Here is a 16,364-nt window from a genome sequence, read left to right on the forward strand (position 1 = left end):
ATGGTTGTGCCTGTAACGTGCACATGTTGCTGCTTTGCTTTGCTTTCAACTGAAATAGAGTGAGGGGAAACGGTTCGGGAACAGCCGGGCAGGCAACCGTCCAGCGGAAAAACTCACACTGAGCCCGCCACCCTGACACACTTTTCAGTTTGCAGTCCACGGCCGTGTTGAATTGACACGTTGTTTGTTAGGATTCTTGCTTAAATACAAGCCGATTTTAATACTACAGATCAGGCCGAGTAATATCGGATGTGGTAAGTTCTGCACACTTGTGTAAGCTCCCGTCTTGGTAATGTTAGCCCCAGCTAGTTGGCTAACGTTAGCTAGTTAGCCAACGTAGCGGCACAAGTAGGAAAAAGTCGTTGGGTGGCTAGATAGCTTGAAAGCTAGCGCACACAAGCTAACAACTACGCAGTCGTTTGATCTGCGTTATTGGTAGTCGTTAACGTTACTTGCCGTCGGCTTTCGTAACCATTTCATCTGCCCCTTCGGCTAAGCGTTGCTAACAAGCCAGTGTCACCAAACTGTTGATGTTAAATTGGCATCTGCACATTTTGTGTGCAAGAGAGTGCTGTCTTGATACACGTTCTAGGATAAATAACGTTAACGGTAGCTGGAAAGCTAGTTGGCTACAAACATGAGATGGACGCAGTGTTGAGAGGCAGACACTAGAGCTAGCTAACTTGCACCACGCAGCGTTTTATAGAGTATGATAGAGTATCAGTCTCAACAGATGTATTTCGGTTAACGTTTCGACAGCGCGACAATCGACGTTACCACAGTAACGAGATATTGGCCAGTGTCTCCTCTTAGCTTGTCAACTTGGGGGGGAAGCCTGTTAACGTGGATGATATTCATACGTCTCACCTCGGATAGAATAGTGGAAATTGTGTTTTCTATCATTCCGAAGCAAGAAGATGAGAAAGGGGATCCCCTCGACATGTGTACCCGAGAATATGCGGCCCACTCGTTTCCAGGGCCTTTGTCATTTGCCAGGCACCCCCTCCCCCAATACTCCTCCTCGGCAAGGAATGCTCACCCCTAACCTCGGTGTGACTGAGGGCCCAGACGCTCAGCATCAATATAGCTAGCAAGTAGCCTACCTAATGTTGTACCTGTCTTAATTATCATTGCAGCACACTTGACACGTGATGTGTTTTGCTGAACTCCGGAAAGTGCATCCAAAACCCAAAGTTCCCCAGTTGGCGTTGCAGTGAAAATGTCGGGTCACACTCTCAACATGTGTTATTTTCTTTTGTAGTGCATGGAGGCATGTCTGGTGTAAGTTTGGTGCGTGCAGTTTAGTTCCACAGCGCGGCGACTTCTCGCTAACCCATCACTGAAACAAAGATGCTGTTGTTGATTGTCTCCATTCACCACCGGTGGACGGGTTTTTTTTTTTTTTACTTTGAAAAATGGGGAAAGAACATTCATTTCCTGCGATTGGATCAGCCACGCTCTGTGCAAGCTTTTAGAAACAGATGCATGATGCTTCTTTAATGGATTGCTAAAGGTCCTGCAGTTCATTGTACAGTAATATACATGGCATGCATCTTCTGGTAGCAGGGGCGGGATGAATGCGCTGTGGCTTCGGCTTAGCAGCCAATGAGCAGAGCGCCTGGCTGAGCAGCATGCTCGCAGCCACCCTTTCCTGTTGAATATTTCAGCCCATGCGTCACAGCTCCTCCGCCCCTTTCTCCCCATCTGCCATTTTGGTTTTGTTCCCGTCCGCAGTCGCAAAGCCAGCAACGCAATTACATAGAAGAGACTCTCGGCACAACGACATAGTGACTCGACAATATAGTGCAGACCATCCTAATCCCGCATCCCGTTTCTCGTCTTTGTACAACCCGTCGAATTTCCAGCCATCGATATTACTGACATCTAGACACTGCGGGAGAGGAGCGGGTTCGCATTGGGAAGGGACCGAGAAAGATTATTGGTAAGAAAAGCGATATCAATGGAGCACGAGTGCAATGGCTAGTCTTTCATTCGCAGAAAATCCTCAAAATGAGCGTCAAAGTTTAACCGTGTCTCTTTTCGGGCGCTGAAGCGTCAAACCACCGTATTAGAGGAGGTGTGTTAACTAGCTGTCAAATTAAATCCGTTGCTATCTTTTGAGAGCAGGTTGCAGAATAGCTACAGCTGCTAGCTTGTAAAGTTGTGTTCCGCACTAGGGTTAATGCAGGCCTAGGCCGAGCTGCTAATGGATCGGCTGGCAGTCTGGTGTTTTCTTGCCTTTAAGTTATTAATGTTACGACTCGGTCTACTTGCCAAATCACTTAACTGATTAGGGGCACGCAACCTGCTTAATCTGTTTGCTCTCGCCGTTGTTAATCGACATTTGATCCACCTTTCTGAGACGTTAAAGGCTTTTAAAATGGTTTTGTTACCAGCTATGATTACGTTGTGCAAATTGACTACAGTAACGGCTCGAAACGGGTGGCTCGGTGCTTTGCTGTATCATGCCGGATGCCTTCATTTTCATTTTCGACGAACAGCGGCAGTTCAGGTTACAGGCAAATGTGGATTTTATTTTAAGCCTATTTTGTCGATGATTGTGTAAAACTCGGCCCAACAGATTTGATTAATTTTGAGTTGTAGGAGGGTTTACCGACGGTTAGCGTTGACTTTGAAGGTGCAGCTGGATGCGGAAATTGTGGCTGTTCTCGTTTGTCGTCGGGTGGGAATGTGTCCGAGATCCTGCGGCCTGTTTCACTTCCCGAAGTGACTGGGTTTGGTCGGATAATTCTGTTATGCCCAATCCACTTGGATGTTACATTTTTTTATATATTTTTTCCTGTTAAACGCCCTATTTTGTCTTCGCACCGGGGCTAGTTCCAACGACATTGTATTGTCTGTGTCCACACCTGCAAGCCATCGTGAGGTGTTGCTCCCTTTACCGCAGTGAAGTTTTTAATGATTCAGCTGTTTTTGTTGAAACGATGTTGGCGGTCCTTAAATACCGGTATAATAAACAATGGAAGTACATAAACAAGCCAGCGCTGTCTCTGAGCATGAAAAGAACTGATAATGCTGCTATTCATGTCTCTTCTCAGGCAGTTGGTTTTCTAGCAGGTTTGTGTTTGGCCTGCATCCAGCCCAGCTGCTCCCTAGACTAGAAATCCTCTCTTCAGCATGAAGGGGATTCGGTAGCATTTAGCTTGAGCTCTCCTCACAATGGTGCCATAGCTTTGAATTATGTATTTTTCACTTGGCTGAATCTGAATTAGAAGCCATTGTTCCCACAAAATACAAGCATGTGCTCACTGTGTTGTGTGTGTTTTTTTGGGGTTTTTTTTTTGTAAGAATTGTTAAATTGTTTTTTTTTTTTTGTTGTTGTTTTTTTTTTTAAAGAATATATTGTAAACCCGTTGATATAAACTTGTGAAGTGAAAATATTGCACACTTGCATCAAGCAAGTTTTTGTGGTTGTATGACCTGTCGTTAACATTGTCCTTTGTTGCACAGATGTCCAGCTCGCCGCTGTCCAAGAAGCGTCGCTTGTCAGGAACAGACACGAAGACGGGATCCCACTGCTCCTCCTCTAACTCTGTCAGAACTGATCTGTCCCACACACCTGCCAACGTAAGTACTGACACATGTACTTGATACCGTTTGATGAACTTTATGCTTAAACTCATGGCAACCCCTGTTGTGTCTCCCCAGGGCATGGCTAAGAATGGCAATGATGCTGAGATCGATGAAGGCCTGTACTCCAGACAACTGTAAGCATAATCTCTTTTAAAAATTCTTGTACGGTTGAAGGAAACCGGACAAACTCTTTAAGTATTTATTTTTGGGGCTGGTTATAATGCAATGCATACTTCTAATGATGATACTTTCTCTCTTTTTGTAGTTATGTGTTGGGCCATGAAGCTATGAAGCGCATGCAAAACTCCAATGTCCTTATCTCTGGTATGAGAGGTCTTGGAGTGGAGATTGCCAAAAATGTCATCCTGGGAGGAGTTAGAAGTGTCACTGTGCATGACCAAGGAGTAGCAGAATGGAGGGACCTATCCTCTCAGGTGTGTGGAAACATTCATGGACACTCACATTTTACAATAGATCAAACCACGGTGACGGGGCTAAGAAAAACGGCTGTGACATCTGGGTTAAAATTCCTTTCATTATTTTCACTCATAACTAGTATGTAAATATCTATAGGTCAACACAGTGGTTCGACCTAACATTTCTGTTGTGCATGTTTTATATACTGTATTGCTTTGCTGGTGTTCTTGATAAACCAAATCAACACAACAATTGTTATTTAGTCAGTGGCCTAGCGGGTAAATTAGGTTCCCAACCTAACCTTTTAAGTATTATTATTATTATTATTATTATTATTATTAATGAGGTAATAAAGCATCACACATGCATTTTAGATGAATGAGATGTATACATGTTAAAGTCACAATTTCTTTTTTTTTTTTAAATGTAAAATAGCATTTGGCTCTGGGGTTATTGATCTCGAAGTTATCAGAAACAAAATCTGATCGGTTCTATTGTGTACGATTTTCTTCGCCACTCATACATCGGTTCGCTAAGCCATTGTACTTAGAGATTTATCTGGTCTTCCATGGTCTTTAAGCCTTATTCCAAAGTGCAGCGTCCCTCTATCTGTTATGAGTCACTTGTGTTGTATTGTTGACATCCAAAAACGAGCACTGCAGCCACCCCCACCCTTGCTAACCATGGACTGACCCAGATTTATCAGTGGGTGGCCTCTCCCTGGGTCATAATCATAGTGAAGCTTAAGCCTGTTTTAGGACATCATTTTGGTAGAGATTGTTTAGGCCTATCAGCCTGAGACGCTGAATTCTGTTGTCCATTTTAAAGAACAGGCAAATGAACATGTGAATAGAATGCTCAGGTGTAAAGTCGGGAGGATCAGCAGACTGCCCTTTTTGGTGATGTTTCTGATTAGAGCTATATGTGAGCTGTGTTTGTCATCATCCAGCCTGAGTTTAACCTTGTGCACAGAAACATTTCTATTTCAGCCACTGGCATTTGACCCGGTCTCCTTTTTTATTCAAGCTGATTTGAATAGCCTATTTCTATTTCTGCCACTCACTTGACATCATCCATCTTTTATAGGAGTTGGCCTTGAGTCAGCCAATGACTCTTCAGCAATGTCACAGTAATTTTTTACACAACAAGCCAGATATTTGTACAGCTTTAAGAAAAAAAAAGACATAGAAACTGCTAGCTGGATAAACCTGACTGTCAGTTTCACATTTTCTTAAACAATGACATATTCATGCACAGACCTGTTTGAGTTATGCAGCAACCTTGACAGCTCTAACTTTTTCTGATTGTTCATTTGAATGTCACTGCTGCCAAAAAAATTCCAAATGTGTAGTTGTTATAAAGAAACACTAGATTAATCATTGTTCATTAGCCTGACTGAATGGAGGTTTAAACTGTTGGATCAATTGGAGTCACTACATTTTGTCCATTTCTGCACTAAATGAAGGCTGTGATTACCTCAGTTTTTCAGCCAACAGGATGAGGAGATGTCTAAATATTGCCATTTATTCTAAGTTTAGGGATTTCACTGAGGGTGGAGAACTTTCCCAAAATATTCTTCAATCTTGGTATGGACAAAAGTCATTTTCAGTTCAATCTGAAAACATGGAGGACATGGCCTCTATCCTCTCTTAGTATCATATTTGGCACTCATTCTCTGTTATTGGCAGTTTTTTGTTGGCTGACTTTGTATCTATTCCTCCCTGACATCTTATATATTTTTGTGTGGTCAGTTTTACCTTCGGGAGGAGGATCTGGGCAAAAACAGAGCAGAAGTGAGTCAGACCCGTTTGGCTGAACTCAACAATTACGTCCCTGTGACCGCCTACACCGGAGCCCTCACTGAAGACTACATTACCAAGTTCCAGGTATGACTTTGCTACATGTTATCGCTACATGCATTCAGCACTAGGAGAGGAAAGAACATTCTAAATGTCTTTTTGCAACCTAGGTGGTAGTACTGACTAACTCAAGTCTGGAAGAGCAACAGCATGTTGGAGAGTTGTGCCACAGCAGAGGACTCAAGCTGATTGTTGCAGACACACGTGGTCTGTTTGGGTGAGATTCTGATCATCGTTAATTTACTGTTTGCATGTAGTGAATACCCCACTTGTCTGTCAGTGTCTTAAATGTATGCTCATATGTTCTGTTTTGTAGCCAACTTTTCTGTGACTTTGGCGAGGAGATGGTAGTGTATGACACCAATGGAGAGCAGCCGCTCAGTGCCATGATTTCCATGATCACTAAGGTTGGTCATTTGATCAAAAAAAAAAATTATGAGCATTCACAACTTTTAGAAGTTTTAAGTTTGACCCTAAAAGTTGCTCACTCTTGATTTCTCCAGGACAGTGCAGGGGTTGTGACGTGTCTGGATGAGGCTCGTCATGGCTTTGAGAGTGGCGATTATGTCACCTTCACAGAGGTTCAGGGTATGACTGAGCTCAATGGCTGCCAGCCAGTGGAAATTAAAGTCTTGGGTAAGATCTGTGATGTTTAATTTGGGCAAAGACAAGTTTTGATGAATGTGGTTATGGCTGTTGCAAATTGACATGATTTAATCTCTTTCCAGGTCCCTACACCTTCAGCATCTGTGACACAACTGGCTATACAGATTATGTAAGAGGAGGAATTGTCTCCCAGGTCAAGATGCCCAAGAAGATCGCTTTTGTAAGTGGCTGACAATTTTTCCCCAAGTTATGTCATGGTGACATAGCAGTACTTCAAAAAAAATCAAAATCCAGTTGTTTTTTTTTTAACCACCACGATTCCCCCACCTGCCACGGATCAGCAAAATGTCTGTAACAGTGCTACCACATTATCTGCTGCTGTTTTCACCAGTGGAAAATGTTTTATGTAAAGTCCAAACTCACAATCTTGAATGTCCTTCCTGTGCAGAAATCCATCTCTTCTTCCTTGGTTGAGCCAGAGTTCGTGATGACAGACTTTGCCAAGTTTGATCGTCCAGGACAATTGCATGTAGGCTTCCAGGCTATCCATGCCTTCCAAAAGAAACACAACCACCTTCCTGCACCTTGGAGCCAGGTAAGTCTCACTCGTACTGGTTTAAATATCACAAGTGGCTTTAAGTTTCCGTGGTTTGATTTAACTAGTGCATTGCCCATAGGAAGTATGTATTCCTATTGAAAAGTGTGAGGTTAAGTAGCTTTTTAATGGATGGCCAAATGAGGCTGTGTTTGAAGGTGGGACATCAGGGATATAATTGGCCGTTTTCGACTACTTTTGATTTTACCATGATATTTCACCGTAAAAACTATTTACCTTGCCTTGATTGGTGTCATTATTTTTAACACAACCTCACATGTGTGACTGTACAGTTATTTTTTCATTTTGACATAGGCAACTGTATTAACACAATGGACCTAAAATCACACAAAACATAAAATCAGAAGTATAAGTAGATTTTTTTTTTTACTGTGACGACCACAAATATGTTTAACAAACATTTTTTATTATAATGCATATATAAATTGTTTGTAAATTTTAAAAACTCACGCACAAATTTAGCAAAGTTATATGTAACTATTTACATTTAAATGCAGGCAATGCCCAAGGCTCAGGCATGAAGATCTGCACTGCCTGCTCAACATTCAGCCGTCTCCTCATTGTTTTGACTTGCAACACAAAAAAAACAACTACACTAAACACACTACACCAAACACTGCCGTTTTTACCGTTTCTTCCTGCACCAGACTCAAAGCAAACGTGATGGCAATGTTCGCGAAAAAGCGTGGTGGACATTATTTACCCTAAGTCCGGTTTTGGACGTGCCGGCACGGGGTTGGGCTAGCAGCTAGCTACACACAAACATCCACAGATTCCGATTCCAGCTTCTTGTCCTTGCGTATCCGAATCTCCTCAGACTGGAACAGACTCGGTCCAGACTCGTTCAGTCTCATTAATCCACAATAGTCAGTTTAGATGCACAGAACGGGACCGAACCGCCGGCAAAATCCCGGTCCAGCTCGCGCCGCTTCAGGTATAAATCTGCTCGTTTCTTAAGGTATGTCGTGGAGTCGGGCTCTGCAGTGATTGGCTCTGTTGCGCACGTGGCTATGGTGTGCAGTGATTGGCTCTGGTGCTCACGTGGCTACGGTGGCTACGGTTGACAATGCTAGCGGAATTTGTAAAGTATTTATTAAATATATTAACGGTATCATTGCAGTCCAAACAAATCTGAAGTCGCACACCATTAAACCAAGCAGCAGCCACGTTGTAAGTCTCAGGTCAGTCTGATCCTGATCCGCACAGATATTTGAGGCACACACACAGACAGAGATTCCTGGCTTTTATAGAGAGATGATTACGGATAGCACCCCACTATTTGTTTCATGCCATTAGTTTTTAGTATTGTTCTGATGACATTGGGGATCTTGTAAATAATAGCTTCCGTGTGGGTCTTTTTTAAATGAAATACCTTTCCTATTTAGACATTACATCCAAAACAAATTATCAAATACCTTTTTGATTTAGAATTTTAAATAATATTATAAAAACTGTATTGGTGCTACTCAGTTTTCTTCATTTTATAAATTGTTGTAAAATACTGAGCTACGTGTATTCCAGGCTGATGGTGAAGAGCTACTGACGTTGGCCAAAGAGGTGAACTCTGCCCTGACGGGGTCAGCCAAAGTGGAGCAGTTTGATGAGGCTCTTATCAAAAAGTTGTCATTCGTTGCTGCTGGTGACCTGGCCCCTGTCAATGCCTTCATTGGGGGACTGGCTGCACAGGAAGTGATGAAGGTCAGTTATGTGCTGTTTGGGGATTGAAGTCCTACAGGATCTGCTTCAGTGATTTGATTTTTAAACTGTACTACTGTACTGTACTACTGTATTGCTATTATACTGTAAGTGAAGGAAATAGGTTTTCATTGTTAATGTTATCAATGATCATGTTTGGAAGTTTACTCCACTCCCATGTCTCATCCTACTCAGTTTTCTTTGTCATAGTGTTTTAAATATTTGTTAACATCCGCTTTGTTCTTTTTAGGCATGCACAGGGAAATTCATGCCCATAATGCAATGGCTGTACTTTGATGCCCTGGAGTGCCTGGCTGAAGAGGAAGGAGTCGTGCTCACAGAGGAAGAGTGCGCCCCGGTGGGTGTTCAGAGCAAATTTCACACTAATGATGAAGGTGGATACACATTATGGTGCCAAACGATGGTGTTAAACCTGTTTATCTGTCTTTTTCTCTTTTTTTCTCCCAGAGGAACTGTCGATACGACGGGCAGATTGCAGTGTTTGGCACCAAGCTGCAGGATTTACTTGGCAAACAGCGCTACTTCCTGGTGAGTTGGCCAATGGAAAACTTTCCAACACCTCCTCTGGCGTCGTGTTGCTAAGGAAGATTTAAAGGATGAGTCCGGTGATAGTGATCGAGTGACAAAATAACAGACGGTTATTTAGTCTGTTTTTGTGATTTGTCAATAAAAATGTAGATGGTACAGCCAGCCTTATCCTTTCACAATCGCATGTTTCTGACATTTCCATATTGAATTAATTTTTACAAGATGTACTGCAAGCATGCCCTGTCAGCATAATATAATACTTTTGTATATATATATATATATATATTATATATATATATATATATATATATATATATATATATATATAGCACAACTTGCTTTGCTCACTGAGAGGTTTCATCATTCCAGGTTGGAGCAGGTGCCATTGGCTGTGAGCTGTTGAAAAACTTTGCCATGATTGGACTGGCTGGTGGGGAGGGTGAGGTCATTGTGACAGACATGGACACGATCGAAAAGTCTAACCTCAACAGGCAGTTCCTCTTCAGACCATCAGATGTTACGGTCAGTTTAATCTCTGCTTATCTAAATCTGTTGGTAGACAAAGTATGTAGTGCATACAAGTTGGGCTTTCATTTATTGATCGAATGTGGCATTTCCGAGCAGTTCTACATATGGATTTCCTGTTTCTTGTCACTCCTGAGTGCACTTAATCTGACTGCTGCAAATGAATGATGTCATGGTACAACATTAGACGGAGGCACAGAATGCCTGGAGGTCATATTGGCTCATTGTTTATGTGATAGTGTTGGTTACTTCATGTGGTGAGAAATGAAATACAGTGACATTTCAAAGTACAGATTGATATTGGAATGGTGTCATTGTTCCAATGAAACGGTTGGCCTTAGTTTATTCAAGGGTAACATTATGTTACATAAATTGTGGAGGGACACACATCTGATAGACAAATGCAGTAGTAATAATGGTTGGAATGATGTGATTGATGGCACCTTAATATTAAGTACAGCAAATCATGCACAAAAATCTACTATTTTAGATACTTGCAACGAAAATCTGTCAAGTAATCAAGACGTATTAACACTGTATCAGTTTTCTTTTGTTCAAAATTGTAAATTTCTCTTCATCAGTTGTAATACTGATGTTTTAGAATTTGGTCAGAATGTGAAAAGGTCGTCATTATCATTTGTATTCTATTTATGTACGCATTTAAATTGCATAATTTCATTATATGCCTTGGTCGAATGTTTGTGCCATTTAAAATAAACAAAAAACAAGCATCCTGTACACATGTTAACAGTGTAGGTTAACTCTTGCATCTAAGTTGTAAATTGGTTTCTGTTATTGAAGAATATGTTGGTCTAAGTGCCTTATCTAAACTCATTTTTATTCAGAACAATGTCTTTATAGATTCAATTGTACTACCTTCTTAACGAGTTATGTCAGTGTTTTCTTGCTTTAAAATCAGTCAAGGTTTACTTGACTGATTTGGAAGGAAGGAAGTTGGTCATTGGGAAAGTTTTAATAAATTTGTATGTGGCAACAGAAAATGAAGAGTGATACGGCTGCTGCTGCAGTGAAGCAGATGAACCCCTCCATCAGGATCACAGGTCACCAGAACAGGGTCGGCCCTGATACAGAGAGGGTCTACGACGACGACTTCTTTGAGAGCCTTGATGGAGTAGCCAATGCACTTGACAATGTTGATGCACGTAAGGGACACATCACTTTAAATTATTTTAAATTGTTCATTAATTAAAAAATAAAATTATATGTACAGCCCTCTTTAAGCGCCATCTTGTGCCTTGTGTTTTGTGCAGGTATGTACATGGATCGGAGATGTGTTTACTACCGTAAACCCCTGTTGGAGTCCGGTACTCTGGGTACCAAAGGAAATGTCCAGGTTGTAATCCCCTTCCTCACAGAGTCATACAGTTCCAGCCAAGACCCACCTGAGAAGTCCATCCCCATCTGTACCCTCAAGAACTTCCCAAATGCCATTGAACACACACTGCAGGTCAGTAGGCGCACAGGCATGGGGTTGAACAATTCAGAATTGCAGTAATTGATAGTCTTGTTGGTCAAACACGCATGTTAAACTCGGTAATACCACTTTATTTGTTTTAGCATAAAATGTAATTTTTTTTGTATGTTTTGTTAGAGCACAATTGACATACCATAACATCTTTTAAAAGTTTTCTCATTCTAACATCAGAATTCTGCTGGAGTATCTCAGATTTTTCATGATATGATTAAATGGAGAAATTAGTATTTTTATTTGCCAGCCGCAGATGACGACACTAACTCTCTTGGAAAGAGTTCACACATTGTACTCCTACTTTAGTGACTTGAGTTTTTAATTTGCATCCATAATGTCCTCTCTTCAGTGGGCCCGTGATGAGTTTGAGGGACTTTTCAAACAGCCACCAGAGAATGCCATGCAGTACCTCACGTGAGTTGCCTTCCCTGTCATATTTTAAAATGAGCTTGTGACATAACTGTAGTTGGCTGCAAATGCATTTCACTTGTTTCATCATGAAATTTTAGATTCAGCAGAGAATTATTTCTTCTAGCATTAATAGTTGGAGATGCTGTTTGTGGAAATGTTTTCTTAGGATTTTGATATTAAGTTGCAGTTTGGGTGCTTTGAACTAAATTTAAACTTTGAATAAATGAAATGCCAAGCTTTAAAGGATCCTGCTAGGTGAACAGCTTAACGAAAAGTGACAGCTCCTTGCAGATTTGAAACTTGCTTATACAATTTATGATCATTGTTGTTGCAGAGATCCAAAGTTCATGGAGCGTACTCTGAAACTTCCTGGAGCTCAGCCTGTTGAGGTGCTGGAGGCAGTTTACAAGAGTATTGTCACAGACTGCCCCCACAGCTGGGCTGACTGTGTAGCCTGGGCACGAAACCACTGGCAGTGTCAGTACAACAACAACATCCGCCAGCTACTGCACAACTTCCCCCCAGAGCAGGTACATATCGAGCTTGCTACCTGATGAATATCACAGTTGTCTTATAATGCTTGATGTCTACGGTCTAGGATTTCCCCTGATATTTTCATGCGAATTTGAAGTAACCCCTTTTTAGATGTAATTTTTTTTCTCTGTTTCATCAAAATTCTATTTGAACATACGTTATTGCCAAGTAATGTAGCTACATGTTGATTTAAGGTCTGTTCAGTACAGAGTAGTGCCAAGTATTGCTCTTGCAGTTTAAGTTTTTAATAATGAAATAACTGGGTGTCAGACAGAGGTGATTAATTGCACGACTTTTGTTATTGCTGGTGTTTGAGCTTCAGTTCTCCGATTCCTCCAAAGAATTCAACTCCTTCTGCATTCTTCACATCGTAGCTCTTTCAGCCCCCCTGCAGACACATCACAGCAGTGTGTGTGTGCACTTATGGAATTATATGTTTTAAAATGTGACACTAAGCATGAAGGGGACTTCCAATGAACTAGCGATCTGTCATTGATGATCTCCTGCCTCTTTCTAACGATTGAGTCAGAGCATTGTTTTGTCAGATGCTTGAAGTAGGTTAGGGTTAAGGCATTGACTGTTAACCACAATGCTACGGTTTATGGAGATATTTGTTGTTTGTCATTCCCATCTCATTATTTCTGTCCTTGGCCTCTGATTAAGGCACATAATGCCCCAAAACATATTTTTAAATGATGAGAATTGTTATGAAACAGTTGCTGTAAAATTTACATTTTAGCGTTTTGCATTTTAATGGTGTTAATAAATTACTTGTGTCTCAGCTCACCAGCTCTGGTGCCCCCTTCTGGTCTGGCCCAAAGAGGTGTCCTCATGCCCTAGACTTCAGCACTAGCAATGTAAGTATGGCTTTCTAATGTACACCTGCTTGAATGACCACTATCTGCTCTGAACTGTTCCATCCAGTTTTGAAGATAATGACAGAAGTGCTCTTTTTTTTTTTTTTTTTTTTTTTATAGGAGCTGCACATGGACTATGTAATGGCAGCAGCCAACCTGTATGCCCAAACGTATGGTCTGCCAGGCAGCAGTGATCGTGCAGGTGTGATCAAGATCTTGCAGGATGTCAAAGTGCCGGTCTTTACCCCTCGTTCAGGGGTTAAAATCCACGTGTCGGATCAGGACTTGCAGAACAGCAATTCCTCTGTTGGTAAGACGGGCAAATCTGTACATGTACAACAAGGCATCCAAAGTCATAGTTTTTGGAGAGGTTTAGCTATAGAAATTCTTCTGTGAATGATTTACTGTTAATGACCCCGATTCAATTTATAAACCATTATAGCCTATGAGACACATGCTCAACGGACCTTTGTTTATAGATGACTCCCGACTGGAGGAGCTGAAGACCCAGCTGCCTTCTGCTGAAACCTTCCAGTTCAAACTCTGCCCAATTGATTTTGAGAAGGTACAGTCTTTCTTCCTAAAACTAAATTACTGAAAGATTGCCTCAGCTTTTTAATTTTTTTATTCCTGTTGGTCCTCAACACAATCTGGACTGATTGTTGTTCTGTTTGAGTGACGGTTGGGGGGGGGTGGGCTCTCTGTTGACAGGATGATGACACCAACTTTCACATGGACTTCATTGTAGCAGCATCCAACCTGAGAGCGGAGAACTACGACATTCCCCCCACGGACAGACACAAGGTGGGGGCACACACTTTAGACCTGACATTGACCTTTGAATAAAAACAATTTCTTTAAACTCCAGATGCATCTTTGTAAATGTTCTGATCTCTCCCAGAAAGTACCTTCTGAATATGACAAATAATGTCCTTTTCTTTCTTTCATTACCATCCAATCCAGAGCAAACTGATAGCTGGCAAGATCATTCCTGCCATTGCCACGACCACAGCTGCAGTGGTGGGCCTGGTGTGCCTGGAGCTCATCAAAATTGTCCAGGGACACAAGAAGCTGGAGACATATAAGAATGGCTTCATGAACTTGGCCCTGCCTTTCTTTGCCTTCTCTGAGCCCATCGCTGCTCCCAGACACAAGGTTGGCCACTTTTATGTGTATCACTGCTTCGATGTCCACATGTGTCCCCGCTGCAGAAAAATGTTTTGAGCTCCAGTGATGATCCAGCCATGCTAATACTGATGCACCAGGCAGATGCAGTTTGTCTGACTGGGTGCAAATGAGTTTAACTCACCTTCTCATGCTGATGTGATCAGTGTGTGCTGAGGAGAAAAATCAAAACGCCTTCACTAATTTTATGTCTTCTACCCTGCTGTTAATACATTTTCGAAAAGCTCAGTAATACCTGGTTGTGAAGTCTTTCTGTGACTGACATTGTCATTGTCTGATTGTTTTTGCAGTACTACGAAATCGATTGGTCATTGTGGGATCGCTTCGAGGTCACAGGGTTGCAGCCCAATGGGGAGGAGATGACACTCCGACAGTTCCTGGACCACTTTAAAGTATGTTCTCATCAGCTTGTCTCTTGGCTGTGCAACCATGCTGTTTCAGATGCACAAGTGACTAAACAAAATGTTTGTTCTTCCCTTTTTTTTCCCCTTTGTCAGAATGATCATAAGTTGGAGATCACCATGCTCTCTCAGGGAGTGTCCATGCTCTATTCCTTCTTCATGCCTGCTGCCAAACTGAAAGAGAGACTGGACCTGCCGTGAGTATATGTGCTTTACATACATGTGCATCCTTCCTTAGCATATACAGTTTGAGTGTTTGATTCATTACGTCATGGTGTTCCTCTGTGTCCCGCAGGATGACGGAGATTGTGACAAAGGTGTCCAAAAAGAAGCTTGGCAAGCATGTGAAAGCCCTTGTGTTCGAGCTATGCTGTAACGACTTGTCAGATGAAGACGTGGAAGTGCCCTATGTCAGATACACCATCCGCTGAGCTCAACACTGAACCCACCCACAGGAGGGTGGGGATGACAGGGGTGGGAGACGGGAGGTGGGTGTTCTAAGTGAGGTGTTGAGGGTGGGGATCGATGGGGTGGGTGGGTTGATCCAAGTTGGCTCTATTGGATCAATCAGATTTTTTTTAGGCCTGTGGTTTGTGTAAACCTGTGCCTGAGTGTACATAGCCCCAGTAAGCTGATTTAAGGATACCTGTATGTGTGTTAGGGATCCAGTTGGTGCTCGGCTGTGGGAACAGGGGTGTCACGGGAGGAAAGGAGCATGTATACTGGACCTCCTCAGTAGCAGAACCTCTCCGCTGAGTCCATTTATAAGCCTTAGTGTTCTCTTGACACTCCATCGCCCAGCTAGTGTCCCTCTGAAACATCCTCACACTCTTTACTAGCCTTCAGCACTAAAGGAGGGATCTTTTAATCAAGCCAACTGTCTCCCCTCCACTCTACTTGCTCTCTTCCCCCCTCCAACCCCTGTCTCGTAGACCTGGTCCCACATTACTGTTTTTTTTGTCTGTTTTTTAAAGATGCACCTCAATAAGTAAAAGATGTTCAGCCAAGAATCCCAGAAATAGTTCACACATTATGGAAAATCCATCAGCCCCCTTAATTCTACCGGAGACCCCAAATTTGAGCACCTGAAGACGCATTTAAACCAGAGTCAACAGCCTCTCCTGGCGGGAATAATAATCAGAGTATCTCACGCCGGCATAATAGGTACCCTTGCCGGTTTGAGGCGTCCCTACAGCCCACCTCATCCAGCACTCTGTGGCATTGGAGGGGCTCTTGCACATGACATCATTTTTTTTTCTCTTTATTTCCTCCTATATTTCACCGGTTTTGTTAATTTCTATTTTATTTTTGGCGGGTGGGAGGGCGGACAAAGTTTCGGCGCACACACCTTGTAGATCATAAACTGTCTTCTTTCTACTTTGTTAACTCCAAATGACATTACAGTATAAGAACAAGGCAATGAGATGTATCTTGAAATGGGAGCACTTAGTGTGATAGTGAATAAACATGTAAAAACATACCTGAATCTGTGTGGTTATTTGACTTCTTGGAGGGTGGTTTTGGTATAAATGTGATGAAGTATCTGATTAAATGTGTCGCGTGTGGTGTAAAAACCAGAACTTAAAGATATTGATGTGTTTTTTCTGTGTAATTTGCTTCTGCTTC

General features: G+C 42.1%; 1 protein-coding gene and 1 non-coding gene across 3 annotated transcripts; both read left to right on the plus strand.

Annotated features, from left to right (window-relative positions):
- The first annotated feature begins 34 nt into the window (after positions 1-34).
- Positions 35-16,218, plus strand: uba1 (ubiquitin-like modifier activating enzyme 1). 2 transcript variants are annotated; one of them, XM_030422670.1, is made up of 26 exons: positions 35-254; positions 3,472-3,588; positions 3,670-3,728; positions 3,860-4,028; positions 5,763-5,897; positions 5,981-6,087; positions 6,187-6,277; positions 6,374-6,506; positions 6,599-6,696; positions 6,925-7,071; positions 8,614-8,790; positions 9,038-9,145; positions 9,256-9,336; positions 9,706-9,858; positions 10,859-11,024; positions 11,133-11,329; positions 11,700-11,764; positions 12,096-12,291; positions 13,078-13,152; positions 13,273-13,462; positions 13,632-13,717; positions 13,864-13,956; positions 14,116-14,307; positions 14,628-14,729; positions 14,835-14,935; positions 15,034-16,218. In XM_030422670.1, exons 2-26 carry the CDS (start codon positions 3,472-3,474, stop codon positions 15,167-15,169), a joined length of 3,174 nt encoding a protein of 1,057 aa, XP_030278530.1. In that variant the 5' UTR covers positions 35-254; the 3' UTR covers positions 15,170-16,218. The 2 variants fall into 2 exon arrangements, with proteins under 2 accessions (XP_030278530.1, XP_030278531.1); XM_030422671.1 differs by lacking the exon at positions 35-254 and adding an exon at positions 1,709-1,942.
- Positions 14,378-14,479, plus strand: LOC115585864 (small nucleolar RNA U6-53/MBII-28). The gene has a single exon (XR_003984787.1). It is a non-coding gene; the product is annotated as a small nucleolar RNA U6-53/MBII-28 (small nucleolar RNA).
- Positions 16,219-16,364: the final 146 nt, after the last annotated feature.

Source organism: Sparus aurata, chromosome 7 (assembly GCF_900880675.1).
Source record: "Sparus aurata chromosome 7, fSpaAur1.1, whole genome shotgun sequence".
In the NCBI taxonomy this organism is placed as follows: Eukaryota; Metazoa; Chordata; class Actinopteri; order Spariformes; family Sparidae; genus Sparus; species Sparus aurata.

What these genes read in the sequence shown, in the direction of transcription:
- uba1 (XM_030422670.1), top strand. Translation starts at nt 3,472, where the DNA reads ATGTCCAGCTCGCCGCTGTCCAAGAAGCGTCGCTTGTCAGGAACAGAC. An exon ending in TGCCCAAGAAGATCGCTTTT is followed by an intron (nt 6,697 to 6,924) that starts GTAAGTGGCTGA and finishes CTTCCTGTGCAG; the next exon opens with AAATCCATCTCTTCTTCCTT. An exon ending in AATGCCATGCAGTACCTCAC is followed by an intron (nt 11,765 to 12,095) that starts GTGAGTTGCCTT and finishes TTGTTGTTGCAG; the next exon opens with AGATCCAAAGTTCATGGAGC.